Raw genomic sequence first — 17,498 nt, 5'->3', positions numbered from 1 at the left:
GGAAGGTTGACGTTAACGCTGATGGCGAATATTGAACTTAATGGTGAGAGAGCTTTGCAGATAAGGGCTGCTGAGATGCAGCCATTCAGAATTGACCTGAGTTGGTTCCCAGCTGGCTGTCGGGGATGGCTCTCTTGGGCTGAAAGTACTTACTGTTTTACATTTTCTGCGGCTTCCTGGTAAGTAGTGTCTCAGAGTGTAGCTGGGCAGTTCTTCCCTGGGAATTGTTTACTCTTGTGGCAGTTATGGTGCCTGATTACAATGCCTGGTTATCTAACGTGTGGGTTTTCATAGTGCACAAAACAGGCTTGTGAAAGGGCAGTGGTTTATATATTTTTTTCCAAGACAGGGTTTCTCTCTAGTTTTGGTGCATGTCCTGGATCTTGCTCTGTAGACCAGTCTGGCCTCGAACTCACAGAGATCCACCTGGCTCTGTCCCCTGAGTGCTGGGATTAAAGGCATGGACCACCGCCCGGATTAAAACACATTTTTATTATAAGTATTTATTGTGTGAGTGTACATGTACCTCTGTGTGCCTCGGTGGTGCCTATGTGGAGGTCGGAGGACAACTTGTGGAAGTCAGTTCTGTCCTTCCACCATATGGGTTTCGAGGGGAATCAAACTGAGGTTGTCAGGTTTTGTGGCAATGACCCGTATCCACAGAACTATCGCATGACATTTGTACCCATCCCACTGGGACATGAAGTCAACTAGGGGTGAGTCTGCACAGACCAGGGTGCAGGATATCCCACCTCCAAAACGCCCTGTGCCTCTCCCTGTAGTGGCTGGCCCTGCTCTTCACAGGGACATGCTCTGCCAGGGATTCTTCAATGGGAGGAAACGGGGTTTCAGCCTTTGCGGCTAGGATCGGTTCACTGTGGTCTGTGAAGAGCACTCTTTGCTTTGGTGAATTCAGTCTTGAGAGGATGGCCTTTGGGTTGACAGAACTTGCCTGCTACTGCCCTGGCTCTCTGTCCTCCAATTTTAAGCGACAAGGTGCCGTGATAAAATCATGGTCTCTACTCTGCGCACAGTGGCTCAGGACTACAATTCTAGTGCTTGAAAAGGTGAAGCAGGAGGATTTCTGTGAGTTTAAGTCCAGTCTGGACTATATAGTGAGTTCCAGGCCATCCTGGGCTACATAGTAAAGTTCTGTATCAATCAAAACAAGCCAAGACAAAAACAAAAACAACAATAACCAAAAAACCTCACATGGCCTCCAAAAATAGACTTGGGTTCAAATATACACCAGTTTCTGGTCCTTGTTTGAGTCCCTTGTCCACAGTTCCTTCCAAAACCTCAGTGTCCCATGTGCCTGGCATATGGTACCGAAGTTTTTGTTGAGATGGGGTCTCTTTCTGCATCTTAGGCTGGTCTGGAACTCATGGTAATCCTCATGCTTCTGCATCTTACGTGCTGGCATTACAGATGTGTGCTACCACCCTTGTTTGTTGACATTTTAAATGACCGTCCTTATCATTATGACATCTGTCATTTAGATTTTTCACATTTAACAACATGAGTTAAAAACATGGCTTTTCCTTTTTCAGTGTTTTTATTATTTAAGAATTCCATACAGGGAATTCCTCATTTCCCTCTTCTGACTCACCTTTTACCCTTCTCTCCAACACCTCCCCTTCCAGTTTTTCTTTTGATAATCCACTGAATCTAATTAGTGCTGCCCACGTGTGCATGAATGTGGGACCACCCAGTGCAGCATGGGAAACCTACCAGTGCCCACACACTCCGAGAGTTCTCCTTCAGCAGCTGCCAACAGTTCCTCAGTGAGGGGTGGGGTTTGGAGCGCTCCCTCACCCACCCTGTGCGGGTCTTATGCAGGTAACCATAGCTGCTGTGAGTTCCTGGGTGCACAGGCTGTGCCATGTCCAAAGTCACCATTTCACAGTGTGCCCTCCACCCTCTGGCTCTGGTACTCTTCCTGCTTCCTCTTCTGCAGTGTTCCCTGAGTGTTGCCTGGGTGCAGAGTGCGGGGTGGTCCCGTTTAGAGCTGAGCACTGGGTCTCCTCCTCACAGCGCTTTCCTTAGGAGACTCTGCACTGACTGCTGCCCACTGGAGCTTCTGTGTCCAAGACTGAGAGCAGCCCAGGTCCTGGGTCAGATTGCGCTTGAGAGGGCATACACATATGCATGCACACGCACACACACCTGCCACACCTGTTTTCTGTTTTGATTCCTTGTGTGGATGGTTTATTGGGTGGAAAAATTGATCCGAATCAGCATTTGGACCTATTTACTCTTTTCCCTTTGTGGTACTCGGGATTGAACTGAGGGCCTCATACTTGCCAGGCAAGTGCTCTGCCCCTGAGCCCTTTTGATTTGTGAGGGCTACCCTTGCACTCACTGTATAGTCACGGCAGGCCTTAAACTTGTGATCCTCCTGCCTCAGTCCTTCAGGTAGCTGAGATTACAGGCCAGAAATTACCACGGGGCTCAGCTACCCTCCAGTCTGTGTAACTTGGTGGGGACTGGGTTCCCTCAGTCTGTTCTGGGGAGCAAGGTTCGTCAGGTTACCTGGCAACACAAATCCCCGCTAAGATTCTAGCTTATCCCTTCCCGTGACTCTCACAGGCTGGATTCTGCTCTTGTAACAAGTTTAAGGTACAGGGGAGGGGCGCTGTTGAACCCCAGAGGCTCGTAGCAGGAGCAGCTGATTTTATTGATGTCTGTCATCGTCCACATCCTTTGATTGCAGTTGTAGGAGACTGATGTAGCTGAGACATCACATGCAGAGGGAAGAAGCCCGAGGCTGCAGAGAAAACCTTAGCAGACACCCCCAACATTTGGCAGAGGATGCTGACGGTACCTTCAGACCACCACCCATTGACCTTATGGTTAATATTTTTAAATTATAATGTGGATACATAGGAACAATTTTATCCGAGTTTCAGAGATAAACCCCAGGGCAGGCGAACTGCTGCCCAGGAGAGAACGAGGAGAGAGAGGAAAAGGCCACACCGTTTAAGCCCACACAGCAGTGAGGCACGTGGCTGACAAGCTGCATGCTGGGGAGGAGAAAATAAGGAAGCCCAAGAGATGTGCCCAAAGTGCTAAGGAAAGCATACTTAAAGGAGGCGAGAAACAGGCAGAAAGCTAAGCTTTCCCGATAATCCAGAAAATGGGCAGATTTATGGCATGCGGCTGTAGCCCACAAGCTACTACACCTAAAACATTTTCTTTCTTAGCCTACATGTATTTACTCGGTGTGTGTATGGAGTGTATGTGGTGTGTGTGTGAGAGAGAGAGAGAGAGAGACGGGGGGGGGGGGGGGGGGGGAGAGAGAGAGAGAGAGAGAGAGAGAGAGGAGAGAGGGTGGGAAAGAGAGAGGGAGGGAGGGAGGGAGGGAGAGAATGTGTGTGTGAGGTATGTGGGGGAGAGGTATTTGTGTGGGGTATTGTGTGTATGTGTGTGTATGGATATGTGTATGGAGTGTATGTGTGTGTGTAGGTGTATGTATATGTTCACATGTGTGCAGGTGTGTGTGTAGGTATATGTTTACATGTGTATGCATGTATGTGGGGGCCAGAGGCCAGCCTCAGGAGCCATTCACCATGTGTTTTTCAGAAGCTCTGAGGGTTTTCCTGTCTCCACCTCCCTAGCACTGGGATTGCAAGTGTGTCCCAACTTTTACATGTTGGCTGCTGGGACTCGAACTCAGGTCCTGAGGCTCATGGGGCAGACACACTTAACCGACTGAGCCGTCTTTCCAACCCCTCACAAACTCACTTTTTGTAATTAAGTAACTTTCTCTAAGCTGGATCAATGGGGTTGCTTTTTGGGGTGTCATCAATATGGTTTTCTCCCAGATTTAAATCTTGTTTTGTGGTTCCTTAGCACAGACAGTGAGAGCGCCATTTACAGGTACGAATCAGCAGTCAGACAGGGCTAGCCTGGTCTGTGCTGCTCCTGGACTCCCTGGCTAGCCTGGTCTGTGCTGCTCCTGGACTCCGTTGCTAGCCTGGTCTGTGCTGCTTCTGGACTCCCTGGCTAGCCTGGTCTGTGCTGCTCCTGGACTCTGGCTCACTTGGCATCTTGTCACCTTGGGCTTGGTCCTCTGTCTTAGAGCTTGGCACATCACCAAGCTTCCTTTCTCTTCCTGGCCCGATTTCCCTTGTTCTGTGGGAGAAATGGGATGTTTATATTTGTGGTCCAGGGACATGAAAGCAGACGTCTTCTCCACGGAGGCCCAGGCTTCGGAGTTTTCCAGGGAGAGACTGTGTCAGAGTGACAGCTGGGCAGTTGGAAGAGGAAGGTGGCAGCACCAGGGCCCCTGTGTCCCTCCAGTCCTGATTTGCTGACTGGCACACCGGTGTCAAAGGACCTTTTCCTCGTGGCAAATGGTCCGGGCTCCAGCAGTCAGGTTAACCCCTAAACCTCGGCTCTTCCACTGGGACACAGTCAGCCATCTTGTTCTCACAGGGAATCCTGTGGGATCCTTCAGGGGGTCTGTGGGCTGCAAGTATATTCTCTTCTGCGTTGATGACATACCCAGAATTAAATGTAGCCTAGAGGACAAATCATGCCAGTCCCCCGGGGGCTCACTTGAGTGATGAGATCAAAGGCAACCCCAGAAGGACCCACGTTGGTCTCACTCTCTGATCTGCGAAGCTGACTGTCCCACTATCCCAGAGATGGTGAGGATATGCCAGACTTGGGAAAGCCAACAGGAAGGTAAGGGGAGCTGAGGCCTCTGCTCAGGTGACTGTGGCAGAGGCCAAGGGAGGAAATGATCCCTGTTGGCGTGTGTCTGGCTTGTGTTTAATAAGGCATCATTCATCCCAGTCTTTATTGTTGGGACCTGGAGGGAAAAGCAGATGAACCGGTTTCTGTCGGCTACTTGGCAGTTGACCTGAGTCCAAGACTTTCTGCCCCTGAGCAGTCTGGGAGTAACTAGCTGTGGGCTATATCCATTGACACAGTGCCCTAAGCATCCTGTAGCCCCTTAACGGTCCCTCCTCAAGGCAGTGGGCAGAGGTTACACATGGGCAGTTGTGCAATGCCTGTCTGGGTCTGTGGTGCTGACTGGTGGAAGCCAGGGCGGCCTGAGCTGACACAGCACAGGGTTGGGAAGCTGTGGTCACCCTCCTCAGTCAGTCCCCTGGCACGTGGACATGTGGCTCATGGTGTGTGTGGGGGGCCCTCACTGCTCTCTGGGACATCAGGTCTGGGTTCTAGGTGTCAGTCCTTTGTGCTGTGTCCAGGGCAGTTGCTCAGTGTGAATGCCTGGGAGCTAGTGAGTGCTGAATATCCCCACCTCCCTGAGCCGCCTGTCAGCCAGGCATGGACTTCTTGCCCCCATGAGGCTGGTAGATGAATAGACTCCAAATATATCCCATCCTGACTTGGGGCCCATGTGATGGCAAGTCATTTCCAGGAGGATTAATGTTGCATGCCAAATAGTGTGTGTGTGTGTGTGTGTGTGTGTGTGTGTGTGTGCTTGCACTGGCATGTGGCATGTTGAGACCAGAGATTGACATGGGGTCTCTTCCTTGATCACTCTCCAGCTCCCCACCTTATACATTGAGTCAGGGTCTCTCATTTGAACCCAGAGCTCACAGATTCGGCTAGTCTAGCCAGCCAGCCTGCTGTGGGGACTGGGATCTCGGCCTCCATGTCTGCCCGCCTTCCCATGAGTCTTCACACTTGCCCGCAAGCCCTTCACCTCCTAAGCCACCTTCCAAGTCCCCACAGTTTGCGTCTTTCCTCAGCAGGCGCCCCCACCCTGTCTTTATCCCTACAGAGCTCCCCCTGGGCGCTGTCACAGCAGGGAGCCCATGTTTCTCTGTGGGGTTCTTGGGGAGGAGGGGCTCTGGAGGGTTTCCTGAGCTGGTGTGTCTGTCTCCGAGGCGGGGAGGTCATGCTGTTCTTTTCTTTCCAGTTGCACAGCTGTTCCATTTGCGGAGGGCTCTGCCTCTCTGGCTGGCACTGGTGACCTAGACCAGCACAGGTGTGGCTGAGGCATCCTCAGTCACAAGTGGAAAACAGCCTTGTGTGTTCGTACCGCGCCCTTCAAAGCCGTCAGCATGGCTGTTTGCCCGTGAGCCCCGAGCTGGCTGGAGTCTGGACCTGGCTTCTCTCCATCTCTTTGTGCCAGCTGTCAGGCTGGCGTTGATGGCCCCTTTGTCAATAGAAGCGAGGTGTCAGGACACTGTGGGGGTGGTGGGTGCAGCTCAGAGGGAATTTGGAGATGTCTGGCACATGGGAGCGTGTGCTCTAAAATCATCAGTACCGACATGGTATAAGTTTTTCTTGGGTGTGTGTGTGTGTGTGTGTGTGTTTGTTGTTGTTGTTTTGTTTTTTTGAGATAGGGTGTCTCTATCTGCGTAGCTCTGGCTGTCCTGGAGCTCACTCTGTAGATCTGGCTGGCCTTGAACTCACAGAGCTCCACCTGCCTCTGCCTCCCGAGTGCTGGGATTAAAGGTGTGTGCCACCACCGCCTGGTGGGCATAAGCATTTTAAAGAATAGGTATCACAGGAACATATTCAGGAAGCAAGGTGCTCATTGTTGTCAAGGATCTGCCTTGAATCTCTGTGAGTTCGAGGCCAACCTGGTCTATATAACAAGTTCCAGGCTACCTAGGGCTTGCATAATACGACCCTATCTCAACCAAGCAGCTGACCAATCAATCAATGTTGGGGGCTGGGGAGGTAGCTCAAGGGTAAGGTGCTTGCTATGGAAGCATTTGGATTCCAGAATCCACATGAAAGCTGCCTGTGGTAGCCGCCCTCTGTAATCCTCTCAGAGACGGGAATCCCGGACGCTCCGGCTGCCTAGCCTGGAGTATGCAGTATGCAGCGAACAAGAGACCTCAAACAAGGGGGAAGGTGGAGACCTAACACCTGAGGTTGTCCTCTGAGCTCCACACTTGGACAGGGGCGTGTGCCCACCCACCCACCCACAGCCATACACGTATGCACACATGGGCGTGTGTGAAGTCTCTCACACACATTTAGCAAACAAGAAAATGCTCCACAGACTCACCTACCGGTCAGTCGATGGGTTGGCACTCCTCTTCCCAGATAAGTCTAGCTTGTGTCAAGTTGACCAAAAAAAAAAAAACCACAAACACAAACACCAAACACAGGGCATAGCCTTTTGTTTTTGCCTGTGTGTATGTGTGTGTGTGTGTGTGTGTGTGTGTGTGTGTGTGTGTGTGTGTATTCTTCTGTATGTAGGCATGTTCGCCTATGCATGTGCATTTGGAGAAATTAGTGTTGGGTGTCTTCTATTGTACTTAAAAATTATGTATGATGTGTGTGACATTTCATATGCACACCTGATGCACACGAGATGGGTTTCTAGTGTCTTAGCACACCTGTCTTTTGCCTGCCGCTCATGTGGTTAGCTGTGGGAATTTCTACTTGTCATGTCACATGGCTATGTAGAGGATTTGGAACTTAGAGTTTGGGATTAGGGGTGCTGAGCCCGGTGCTGGAACTGAGTAGTCTCTTAGGACTGGCTTCCTTCACCGCGATCGAGCCCGACTGCTCCTTCATGCATTCTCAGTTCCTCTGCTGCGCGACAGTCGCTTGGAGGGGTCTGAGTTTGTCCACCCGGCTCTTCGTAGGTCTGCATGAATAGAGCTGCTGTGGGCATCCACGTTCAGGCTTCTGGTGTGGCACAGAAATGATGTTTGTACGTGTGTGCATGATGTACGCGTGCTCACGTGTGAGGGCACATGTGCTGTGCACGCGTGCGGCCGTTAGAGGACACCCTCCAGTGTCAGTCTCACCTTCACCGCCCGAGGCAGGACGGCTCCTGTGTCTGTTGCTTTGTACACCCCAAGAGTTCTGGGAGATTCTTTTCTTGTCCTCTTAAATGAGTTTCAGGATCTGAATGTAGGGTGTCGAGATTGGGCAACAAACACCTTTACCCACTGAGCCATCTCCCAGGCCTAAACTCTGTGTGTGTGTGTGTGTGTGTGTGTGTGTGTGTGTGTGTGTGTGTGTAAAACAATTTTAGGTTTATAGAAAAGTCAGGACATCCAGAAAGAACTGTTTGTACTTGTATAAAACCCCCCAGCCATGCTCGCAGGTTTTTGTTTTTGTTTTTGTTTTGTAATAGTAGATTAGCTAACAGAATTCACCTCCTTAACCATTTCTAAGCTTAGTCTCTGGTGTTGAGCTCGTTCTCAGTGTTGAGAGGTCACTACAGCATTGGTCCCTGCTGAAGCCCGAGTCCCACCTGCTCCCCCACCTGCTCCTCCCTCCTTGCACCTGTTCCTTGCTGGGATCCCTTCCAGCCAGCTCCCTGACTTGCGGGTCCCTCCTGTAGGCTCAGCACAGGTGCCAGGCCCCTAATGGGTCTCTCTCTCCCTTCCCATGCTCCTCTCTGTTTTTCTGCCCTTGGGCCATTTAGCCTGCGTGGAGCCCTGGCATTGCCCTCTTGCGATGACGTCAGACCTCACTCCTAACTTCACGTCTCCCTGGGGGACTCCCTGTGGAATCTTCCAGCACCCCTGTGCACGTGAAGTGGGGACACATGCCATGGGAAGGAGCCCAGGGGAAGGGATGAGAGGCTGTGTGGCAGCCCGCCCTGACTCCTGCTGCTGGTCCGCTGCCATGTCCTTGCCTTGCTGCCGTCTGGCAGGCTTCCCCATGACAAATGGGATAAGAGGCCAGCGCACAGGATGCTGGTGGAGCCTGTGGGCTGCCTAGTTCAGGCTGGTGGACTTGGGTGAGGAGGGACGGGGCTGTATCAAAGCAGAACCCGTTGCCCGGAGGCTGGAGTGGCCTCTCTACAATGACGGTAAAGGCAAGTGGGCGGGAGGGTCCACTTGACTCCCCCACTTGACTCAGGATGTCCCCCAGAGCAGCTGCCGCTCAGTGCGAAGCGCAGCTCTGTGAGTGCCCTTCAGGAGGGAGCAGCCACATCCTGAAGAAGGACTTGGTGGGGATCCAGGGTGACTTGACCTTGGCCTTCAAGGGGACGATTCAGTTACTGACGGGGTCCAGGCTTTCAAAGAGGGCCTCCAGATCACAGGTGCCTCGGGTCCTCAAGAGACCTGAGGCTGTTCTCTGCACCTGCTTGTTTGGTTTCATAGAGGAGCCTGTCACATTACAGACTAGCCTCTGTCTGGTCCTTGGCTTGGAGGGGTGGGTACGACACACACCAAGGAACAATAGAGGATAGCTACTCAGCTAAGTCCTGGTTATGGGACAGGCAGGGTTTGCCACGATCAGGCCAGTAGGGACTGTGGCCAGAGCCAGAGCTGGGCAGGGAGAGTTGCACTGTGGGATGTGGCTGTCCAGCTGCCCCAGCACCCTGCAGAGCCCACAGCGTGCTAGGGAACGACCCAGGAATGCACGCTCTGAAAATCCAGTGCTGTCTGGGCACAGATGAGCACTGGGCTGCCGGGTGGGGGAGGCTTCTGCAGCCTGGAGCCACCCAGCCCCCGCTCTTCAAGCTGATAATGTCAGCAAGCATTCTGAGATGGAGCTGGAAACCTGCGCGGCTGATGTGTCATTATTTGTGCAGCTGGAGAAGGGAGCAGAGCTGGTAACAGCCCTTGAGGGCGTGGTGTATGTGGCAGGCAGCACACGTGTGCCTCCGGCGTATGTGGCCTCACATCTATGTATGTGTGCACCTCACATCTATGTCTTGAAGCTCCCTGCAGACAGCTAGAGGTTGGAGAGCCCCGCCCGCAGCCTTGATTGTGACTGCCATACTCCTTTCTAGCCTGGCCCCTGGGTGGTGCTGGCCACCCAGGCTGCTGAGTTTTGCCTCTCCCTGCTCAGCCCTCATTTCCCTGGGGGTGCCCTGGGATTCTCTGCCATCAGTTTTCCCCAGCTGGGGCTCAGGATGGCTTACGGGCCCTGAGCAGGAAGTCACTGTCCCTAGAGCCAGCACCCAAATCAGGACCTGGGGCTCTGCTGGCTGGTGTGCATCCCACTAGCCCTCCTCACCACAAGGTGGCGGGTGGAGCCACCACCACAGAGCAGGAAGCTGTGGTGTGAGCTGGGAGTTGGGGAGGGACGCCCACGAGAGCAAGGGAGCAAGCCCCGCCTCGGCCCACCCCTTCCGTGGGTCTATGGGCAGCTCTGGCCCTGGCTGGACAGGGAAGAACCCTGGGATGGAGCTCAGGTTCTAGACAGCATTTGCCACCCCTCCCAGCAGCAAAAGCAGGGCGTGCCTGAGATTCCCTGGCGAAGTCATAGGGACTGGGCCCGTGGGAGGTTGCTCACTGGAGGTTTACTCTTAAGGCCTCAGAAACAAGCTGTGGTTTTGTGGGCCCAGAACTGCTAGGCCCCAGAAGGCAAAGGCCCAGATGCCATGCCAGCCAGTGCCTGGGGAGAAAATCTGGAGTGCGGGTATCGGTCCCCACAGAGAGTCCCGTTGTTTCTCATTGGGGGTGGGGCTGTGTGTTGTCATGCTCTTCATTCATGGTGACAATGACAACATGGAGAGGTTAGTGGACCCCGCCACCTGCTCCTCACTGAACTGTGCCTGTGGTGACCTGCACCATTGGAACATGTTGGTAGTGAGCTGCATGGATCCTGTGTGTGAATGCACACACACACACACACACACACATACACACACACACGTTCCTCAGGTGTGCAGCATAGACATGTCTGAAGGATGCCAAAGAGAACGGTGAACATATAGGGTCTCCAGACCACAGCGAAGGGCCCCAAACATCCCAGCACTATGACGTTATCATTGATTTTCCTGTTTTTATCATGTACCGATTAAAACATTGACAGTAATAAAGCCAGTGTGCGTGCTCACTCTGGACCGGCTGACAGTGAACTTCCAGGCTTTCCCAGATAGACGCCCATGCTGTGGCAGGCTTTCTGAAAGATCAATGGTGGTTTCTTGAAAATTAAACCCGTAAGAAAAGCAAGATAAAAGATGAACCGTGTGGTGGATTTGTGGCTGGGGAAGAATTCTGGGAACGAGAAAAGAAGTCAGAGGAATCACAGGAAACGCTGAGACTGAGGTTCTTCAGAGTAGCTATTGTAATTGCTGGTGTGGTGGCACATGCCTGCAGTCCCTGAGTGTCCTAGTTAGCTTTCTATGGCTGTGACAAAGAGCGCGATCAAAAGCAGCACTTCCACATCCCTGCCAAAGTCAGGACTGCGACTCAGACAGGAACCTGGAAGCCGTGGGGCGCTGCTGCTACTTGCTCCTCCGTTTGCTTTCTTACACAACCCAGGACCACCTGCCAGGGATGGCACTGCCCACAGTGGGCTGGGCCCTCACACACGAATCATTAATCAAGAAAGTGCGCCCACAGACTTGCCTACAGGCCAGTCTGATGGAGGCATTCTCTCAGTTGAGGGTCTCTCTTCCCAGCTGTCTCTAGGATGTGTCAAGGTGACAGAAACTAGCCAGGACACTGAGGCAGGAGGAACCTGAGTTCAGGGCCAGCCTGGCCTGGACACGAGGGCTGGAGATAACAGCTAAGTGGCAGAGTAGTGTGCCCTGTGTGCGTGAGGCCCTGGTGTGATCCCCAACAGCACACATGAGGTGTGATCCCCAGCAGCACACACAAGGCCCTGGGTGTGATCCCCAGCTGTACACACGAGGCAGAGTTTGGCATTTCCAGCTTCTAACTGTGTTAACAGTCCCAGGCTTCCGTAAGGCGTTCACTCAGAATGAGCATGTCTTAGTTTGGGTTTCTCTTGCTGCAAAGAGACAACATGACCACGGCAACTCTTATAAAGGAAGACATTTGATGGAGTGGCTTACACTTCAGAGGTTCAGTCCATTACCATCATGGTGCCACACAGTGCAGGCAGACATGATGCTGGAGAAGGAGCTAGAGTTCTACATCTTGATCAGTGGCAACGGGAAGTGAATGGAGTGTCACTAAGTGAAGCTTGAGCAAAGGAGACCTCAGAGCCCACCCCCACAGTGACACACTTCCTCCAACAAGTCCACATCCACTCCAACAAAGCCACACCTCCTAATAGTGCCACACTCCTTATCAGCTTGTGGGGGCCAAATACATTCCAACTACCACAGAGCCCGTGAACATTAAACACTTGTTCCTTCATAGCTTTAGAAGACAGAAGCACAAGGCCAAGGTACTGGCCAGTTCATTCCTTCTGAGGCCATGAGGGAAATGACCCCTTGACCCATCTTCCAGGCCTGTAGGTGGCTGTCTTCCAAGCTATATGGCTATGAAGGTGGGTCTGCCTCCATATTATTTCTTTTTATGACAGCTTTACACATCCTGGATTGAACACCAGTGATCCGATAGCTTGATTTCCTGTTCAGATAACATTGAACGCCGAGATGGGAGTTAGGATCATAACACACAAAACTCAAGCGTGTGTTCAACCCACAACACCAGGGAAGTGAGCTTGTAATATAACCAAAAGAAAGATAATGTTCCGGTGGGTGGGTTTTACATTTTGAAATTTCTGTATTTTTAGACTGGACATAGAAGATGCAAACATAGTTTGGATCATGTTAGTTAAGGGGATGTGTTCTTCATATATCTTCCATAACTTCCTTCCTCCCTCCATCTCTTGCTCCTCCTCTTCCTCTTTTCCTGTTTTGGAGACATGGTCTCACATATCCCGGGTTAGCCTTAAACTCTGGTCTTGAACTTCACATCTTTCTGCCTCCACCTCCCAAGTAATTGCTGGGATTTCAGGCTTGCACTACACCACACAAGGGTTTATGCAGCCCAGGGCTTTGTGTACATTAGGTGGGCACTCTACCCACTGAGCCACCCCCCATCTACCCACTGAGCCACACCCCCATCTACCCACTGAGCCACACCCCCATCTACCCACTGAGCCACATCCCAGCCCATCATAACTTCCTTAGACTTTTTTTCTTCCCCAGTGCTGGAGATCAAACTAGAATTTGTACTTGCTAGGCAAGTGTTCTACCACTCAGACATCCTAGCCCAGACATTTTTTTAAAGATTTATTTATTATGTACACAGAAGAGGGTGCCAGATCTCATTACAGATGGTTGTGAACCTCCATGTGGTTGCTGGGAATTGAACTCAGGACCTCTGGAAGAGCAGTCGGTGCTCTTACCCTCTGAGCCATCTCTCCAGCCCTTCTAGTTTTTTGTTTTCGATTTTCGAGACAGGGTTTCTCTGTGTAGTTTTGGTGCCTGTCCTGCATCTCTCTCTGTAGACCAGGCTGGCCTCAGACTCACAGAGATCCACCTGGCTCTGCCTCCTGAGTGCTGGGATTAAAGGCATGTGTCATCACCGCCCGGCTAGCCCAGACATTTTATAAAAAGTTTTATTACATTTATGTATGTGCATGTGCATATACAATGGTGGGTGAGTGGAGGTCAGAGGACAAATTTTGGGAGTCAATCCTCTCTACCATGTGGGTCCCAGGGATCAACTTAAGTCGTCAGGCTTGGCAGCAAGTGCCTTTACCTGCCGAGCCTTGGAGTTGCCCACCACCACCCTGACAAGGTGGTGGTATATAGCCCCAGGCTGTCCTCGAACTCATAATCTTCCTACCTCGGCCTTCCAGATTCAAAAACTACAAGCAGATGTTACCTCGCCCAGTGTGAAAAGGAGTTTTATAGTTGGAAACAGACTGAGGGTCCCTCTATCCAGTGTGATGGAAAACAGACTTCAGGCAGCAGGTTTAATTTAGATGAAAGAGGCAAAAAGCAAATACATTTTGAAAATAAGAATTGTCTTACCAGAGTAAATGGCCCTGGCTAATGTGGAGCAGATTTGCCCTGGCTTGTCCAGAAGCAGCCAGGCCTCTCAGAACATTCCAGGAGGGAGGTTGCCGGCACACCCAGCCATCCCGGCAGGGAGCAGCAGGAGTCCACACAGGAGAAGGAAGGCCTCCCTGTGGTCTGTGTTTTCTCCTCCCATGTTGCTCTGATTGCTGGGAACCTGTGTTCTTGTTTGGCGAACAGCAGCCGGATGCATCGCACAGCCACAGCCTGGCTTTTGGAATCTCCTCCCAAGCTTCCGGCACATTCTTTTGATTATCCTCGGTGTGGCTAAACAGTGTCACGTGAGGATGTTTTTGGTTTTCGGAAGCAGCTGAGGGTTGTTGGCAGCCAAGCCTGGTGCTGATGCAGCTCCCTAAGCAATATGGAGATGAAAGGCACAGAAGGAATCTGTGCATGCCTCTGCAGCCACTGTGGAGGCCACGGCCACAGCTACAGCCACGGTAGCTCTGGGCACCCCAGGTGGCAGGCAGGGACAGCTGCAGCACACACCAGACTTCACAAAATCTGAAGAATGTAAAATGTCTCATTACTGGTTTTTTCATTTTAGTGATTCATTAAAAATATTTGAGATTTTGTGACTTATTAATTTCAATAGTTTCTTTTCCTCTTTTCAAACATGGCTGCTACAAAGTATTACATTGTTTATGTGGCTTGTGCAGTTTCTGGGCCAGAGAAATGGTACCTTTCTCCTCTTCTTCCTTTTCTTTCCTCCTCTTCCTCCTTTAACTCCTCTTCCTTCATTTTCCTCCTCTTCCTCCTTCCCCTCCTCCTCTCCCACCCCCTTTGGTTTTCAGAAACAGTTGAGGGCTGTTGGTAGCCAAGCCTGGTGCTGATGCAGCTCCCTAAGTAATGTAAGATGTAAGGCTTAAAACTGGAGAGATGCCGGTGGCCTGTGGTTGGACTGAGCCCAGGGATGCTGCACAGCATGGCCCCACATGCTCTGCGTGATAACTTGTGCCAGCGCGATCCAGAAGCCACTGGAATTCTGAGGGTACTGGGCAGCATGCAGCTTGATATCCAGCACATGTCCTTGACCTTGACCTCCGGTACATCTCCTCTCTTCTCCCCTGCAGGTCTTGACGAGCCCTGTCTGGGCCGAAGTGCGCGGAGAATGGAAACGTGCGCTCAGCCATGTCTCTGGGCCGCCTCCTTCGCAGGGCTTCCTCCAAGGCCTCGGACCTCCTGACCCTCACCACGGGGGGCAGCGTTGGGTCCCCCTCCATCCTGGATGGAGAGATCATCTACTCCAAGAACAATGTGTGTGTGCATGCACCTGAGGGGCTGCAGGGCCCTGGGGAGCACCACCCAGGTGAGATGAGGGTCAGGTACCCCAAGGCAGGGAGGGGAGGCCCAAGGCCTGAGGGACCAGGTGAAGCTTCCCAAGGATTCCCATTTTTTTGTTTGCCCTCCCCTGGGCTCTGCAATTTGAGGAATCAAGGACCAACACTCTGGAAACTTTCTAGACTCTGTTGGACCTTTGTGTCACCTGTGGCCATTCTTGAGACACTTGTGGTCTCTAGGAATGGAGCCTTCTCTTCAGTCAGTGTTCTGGGAGACACAGCTCCCCACTGTGGCCTCCCGCCACCCTAGGAGTTGCCTTGGACTTTAAGGGGCCTCATCTTAGGACAATATGGGATCTTTGCTTTGGTAAAGCAAGCTTCAGAACTCCTTTGTGCAGCGGAGCTGAGGTTTGGTAAAGACATTTTAAATGGGCTTGAGGAGAATGAGCTCTGCTCCGTGGTCGAGGCACTCCTGGGAGTGTGCACATGGGCTCCTCTCTGGTGAGGTCCCAGCTGGCCCAGGGAGACTAGACCCCATCCCAGCAGGCTAGGGACATGGTAGAGTTTTAGGCTGAGTTCAGGAGTTGCAGGGTTCACTCACTCCTGAGTCTGAAACAACAGCTACCTTGGGGAGTCCTGTGCATGATTTGTGGTGTTGTGACAGACGATCAAGGATGTCTCAGGGTCTCATCTTTATCCCAAAGGCTTGTGACAAGGGTGTGGGAACAGCCTCCTCCTCATGCGACTGTTATGAACAGCTAGCTGATTTTCCCAACCTCTGCCAAACACAGAAGTGTGCCAAGGAGATTTGGCTGGAGTTTGAGTCCCCAGGGATGTATGTGGTTGATATTGTTGGCCGTTGCATAAAGGGCTTTGAATCACAGAATCAGGGAAGCTGGGGATGGTGTGTTGTAGCCCACGAATTGGGATAGCTCTGAACAGCCGGGGCTGTGTTGGGAGATGCCACCCTCTCCCCATCAAGGAGCTGGGTATGGATGAACAAACAACCTTAAGAGTGATCCCTTCCTTAAAAACTGCGTTTAAAAAGACAAACCAGGAATGCCATGGCTAAGGAGGCCCAGGGGCTATCCACATGCCCATCTTGGATCTGTTCTTGTCATGATGTAAGATTGGGTCGCCCATCTGCCTCTCTCCTCCTAGAGCTGATCATGTAGCTAGGATACCACCTGCCCAGCCCCCTGACTGCCTGCCCTGCAACTCCCCACAGGGTACCTGTGCCTGTACATGGAGAAAGATGAGCTACTGGGGGCGACCCTCATCCTGGCGTGGGTCCCCAACTCTCGCATCCAGAGGCAGGACGAGGAGGCCCTACGCTACATCACCCCCGAGAGCTCCCCCGTGCGCAAGGCACCCCGCCCTCGGCGGCGGCGCACCACGAGCCTGGGAGCCCCCTACCAACCCTCTCCCACAGAGCCAAGGCCTCCCCTGATTCCCAAAGACGAGGACATCCTGGTGGTGGTCCAGAACACCCAGGATACTGTGCACATCAGCCCTACATCTGAAGATGGGGAAAAGCCGGCCCAGGGCCCAGAGGTGGATGGGCCCCTGCCCACGTCACAGCCTGTCCACAGTGACTCTGGGATCCTGTCTGCAGTCAGCTCACAGGATGGGACAGAGGATGGCCGGGAGCCACGGCCTGAGGCCGTGGAGGAAGAGGGCTCCCTGGAGTTGTCTTTGGCTGATGGCGTGAGCAGGGATAGCTCCTTCGACTCTGACTCTGACGCCTTCTCTTCACCATTCTGCCTCTCGCCCATCAGTGCGGCCCTTGCGGAGGGGAACAGCTCTGCATTCCTGGAGAGCGAGGGCAGGTGAGTTCCTGATTCAGAGGCCGAGATCTGCCCTGGGTTGCAGTAAGTGCGGGCTTTATCACGCCTCCTGCCCGGTCCACAAGGTCCAGGCTCAGGCTTAGGACCACCACTTGGTGACTGAGAAAGATACACAGTGTGTCTCTGCGTCCATCTTACCCAGTCCCTATCCTCTTGACTCTTCCTCTTCCATGATCTCACTCGCCCAGAACTGCTGCCTGGTTATGATGGCCTCTGACCAAGGTCCCACTCCCAGGATCTTTGGACTTTTCTGTTCTCATGCCAGGACTTTTCTGTGTCTCAACCCCCAGGCACACTCATGCTGGTGAGCCTGTGTGGTGCTGTGCGTGAGTTCATGCCCTGTCGCCTGGTCCCTTTTGTCCGCACTGTGTCCTGTGCCCAGCTGACACATGGCCTGGCCCGCTGAGGTTCCTCCCTATTGCCAGCTGCAGAGGTAGAAACAGTCCTGGGTGCTTGACGAAAGAGTGTTTGTGGCATTCACTCACACCTCCATGGGAAGCTGGGGTGCCCGGACTAATTGGCTGATGATGGACGGAATGACATATGCTATACTTTCAGAAGTCGGGAGGCAGGACTGGCTTACCTTGCAGCCCACGGTAATATTCCTGACCAAGGTGGGGGGCTGTCACCATGTCACCCAGTATCTTCAGGGTTCTCTTTTGTTTGTTTGTTTTT

The 17,498-nt window shown here is 52.5% G+C and overlaps 1 protein-coding gene across 2 annotated transcripts in view; it reads left to right on the top strand.

Moving 5' to 3' along the window:
* Positions 1-17,498, top strand: part of Tbc1d16 (TBC1 domain family member 16) — an 80,095-nt gene that overhangs the window by 1,059 nt on the left and 61,538 nt on the right. For both annotated transcript variants that reach the window (XM_006990283.4, XM_006990282.4), the window contains exons 2-3: positions 14,770-15,005; positions 16,205-16,805. In XM_006990283.4, coding sequence (XP_006990345.1) covers positions 14,828-15,005; positions 16,205-16,805 — 779 coding nt within the window. In that variant the 5' untranslated portion in view covers positions 14,770-14,827. The remainder of the gene's footprint in view (positions 1-14,769; positions 15,006-16,204; positions 16,806-17,498) is intronic.

Source organism: Peromyscus maniculatus, chromosome 8 (genome assembly GCF_049852395.1).
Source record: "Peromyscus maniculatus bairdii isolate BWxNUB_F1_BW_parent chromosome 8, HU_Pman_BW_mat_3.1, whole genome shotgun sequence".
In the NCBI taxonomy this organism is placed as follows: Eukaryota; Metazoa; Chordata; class Mammalia; order Rodentia; family Cricetidae; genus Peromyscus; species Peromyscus maniculatus.
This window is presented reverse-complemented; position numbering and strand designations above follow the sequence as displayed.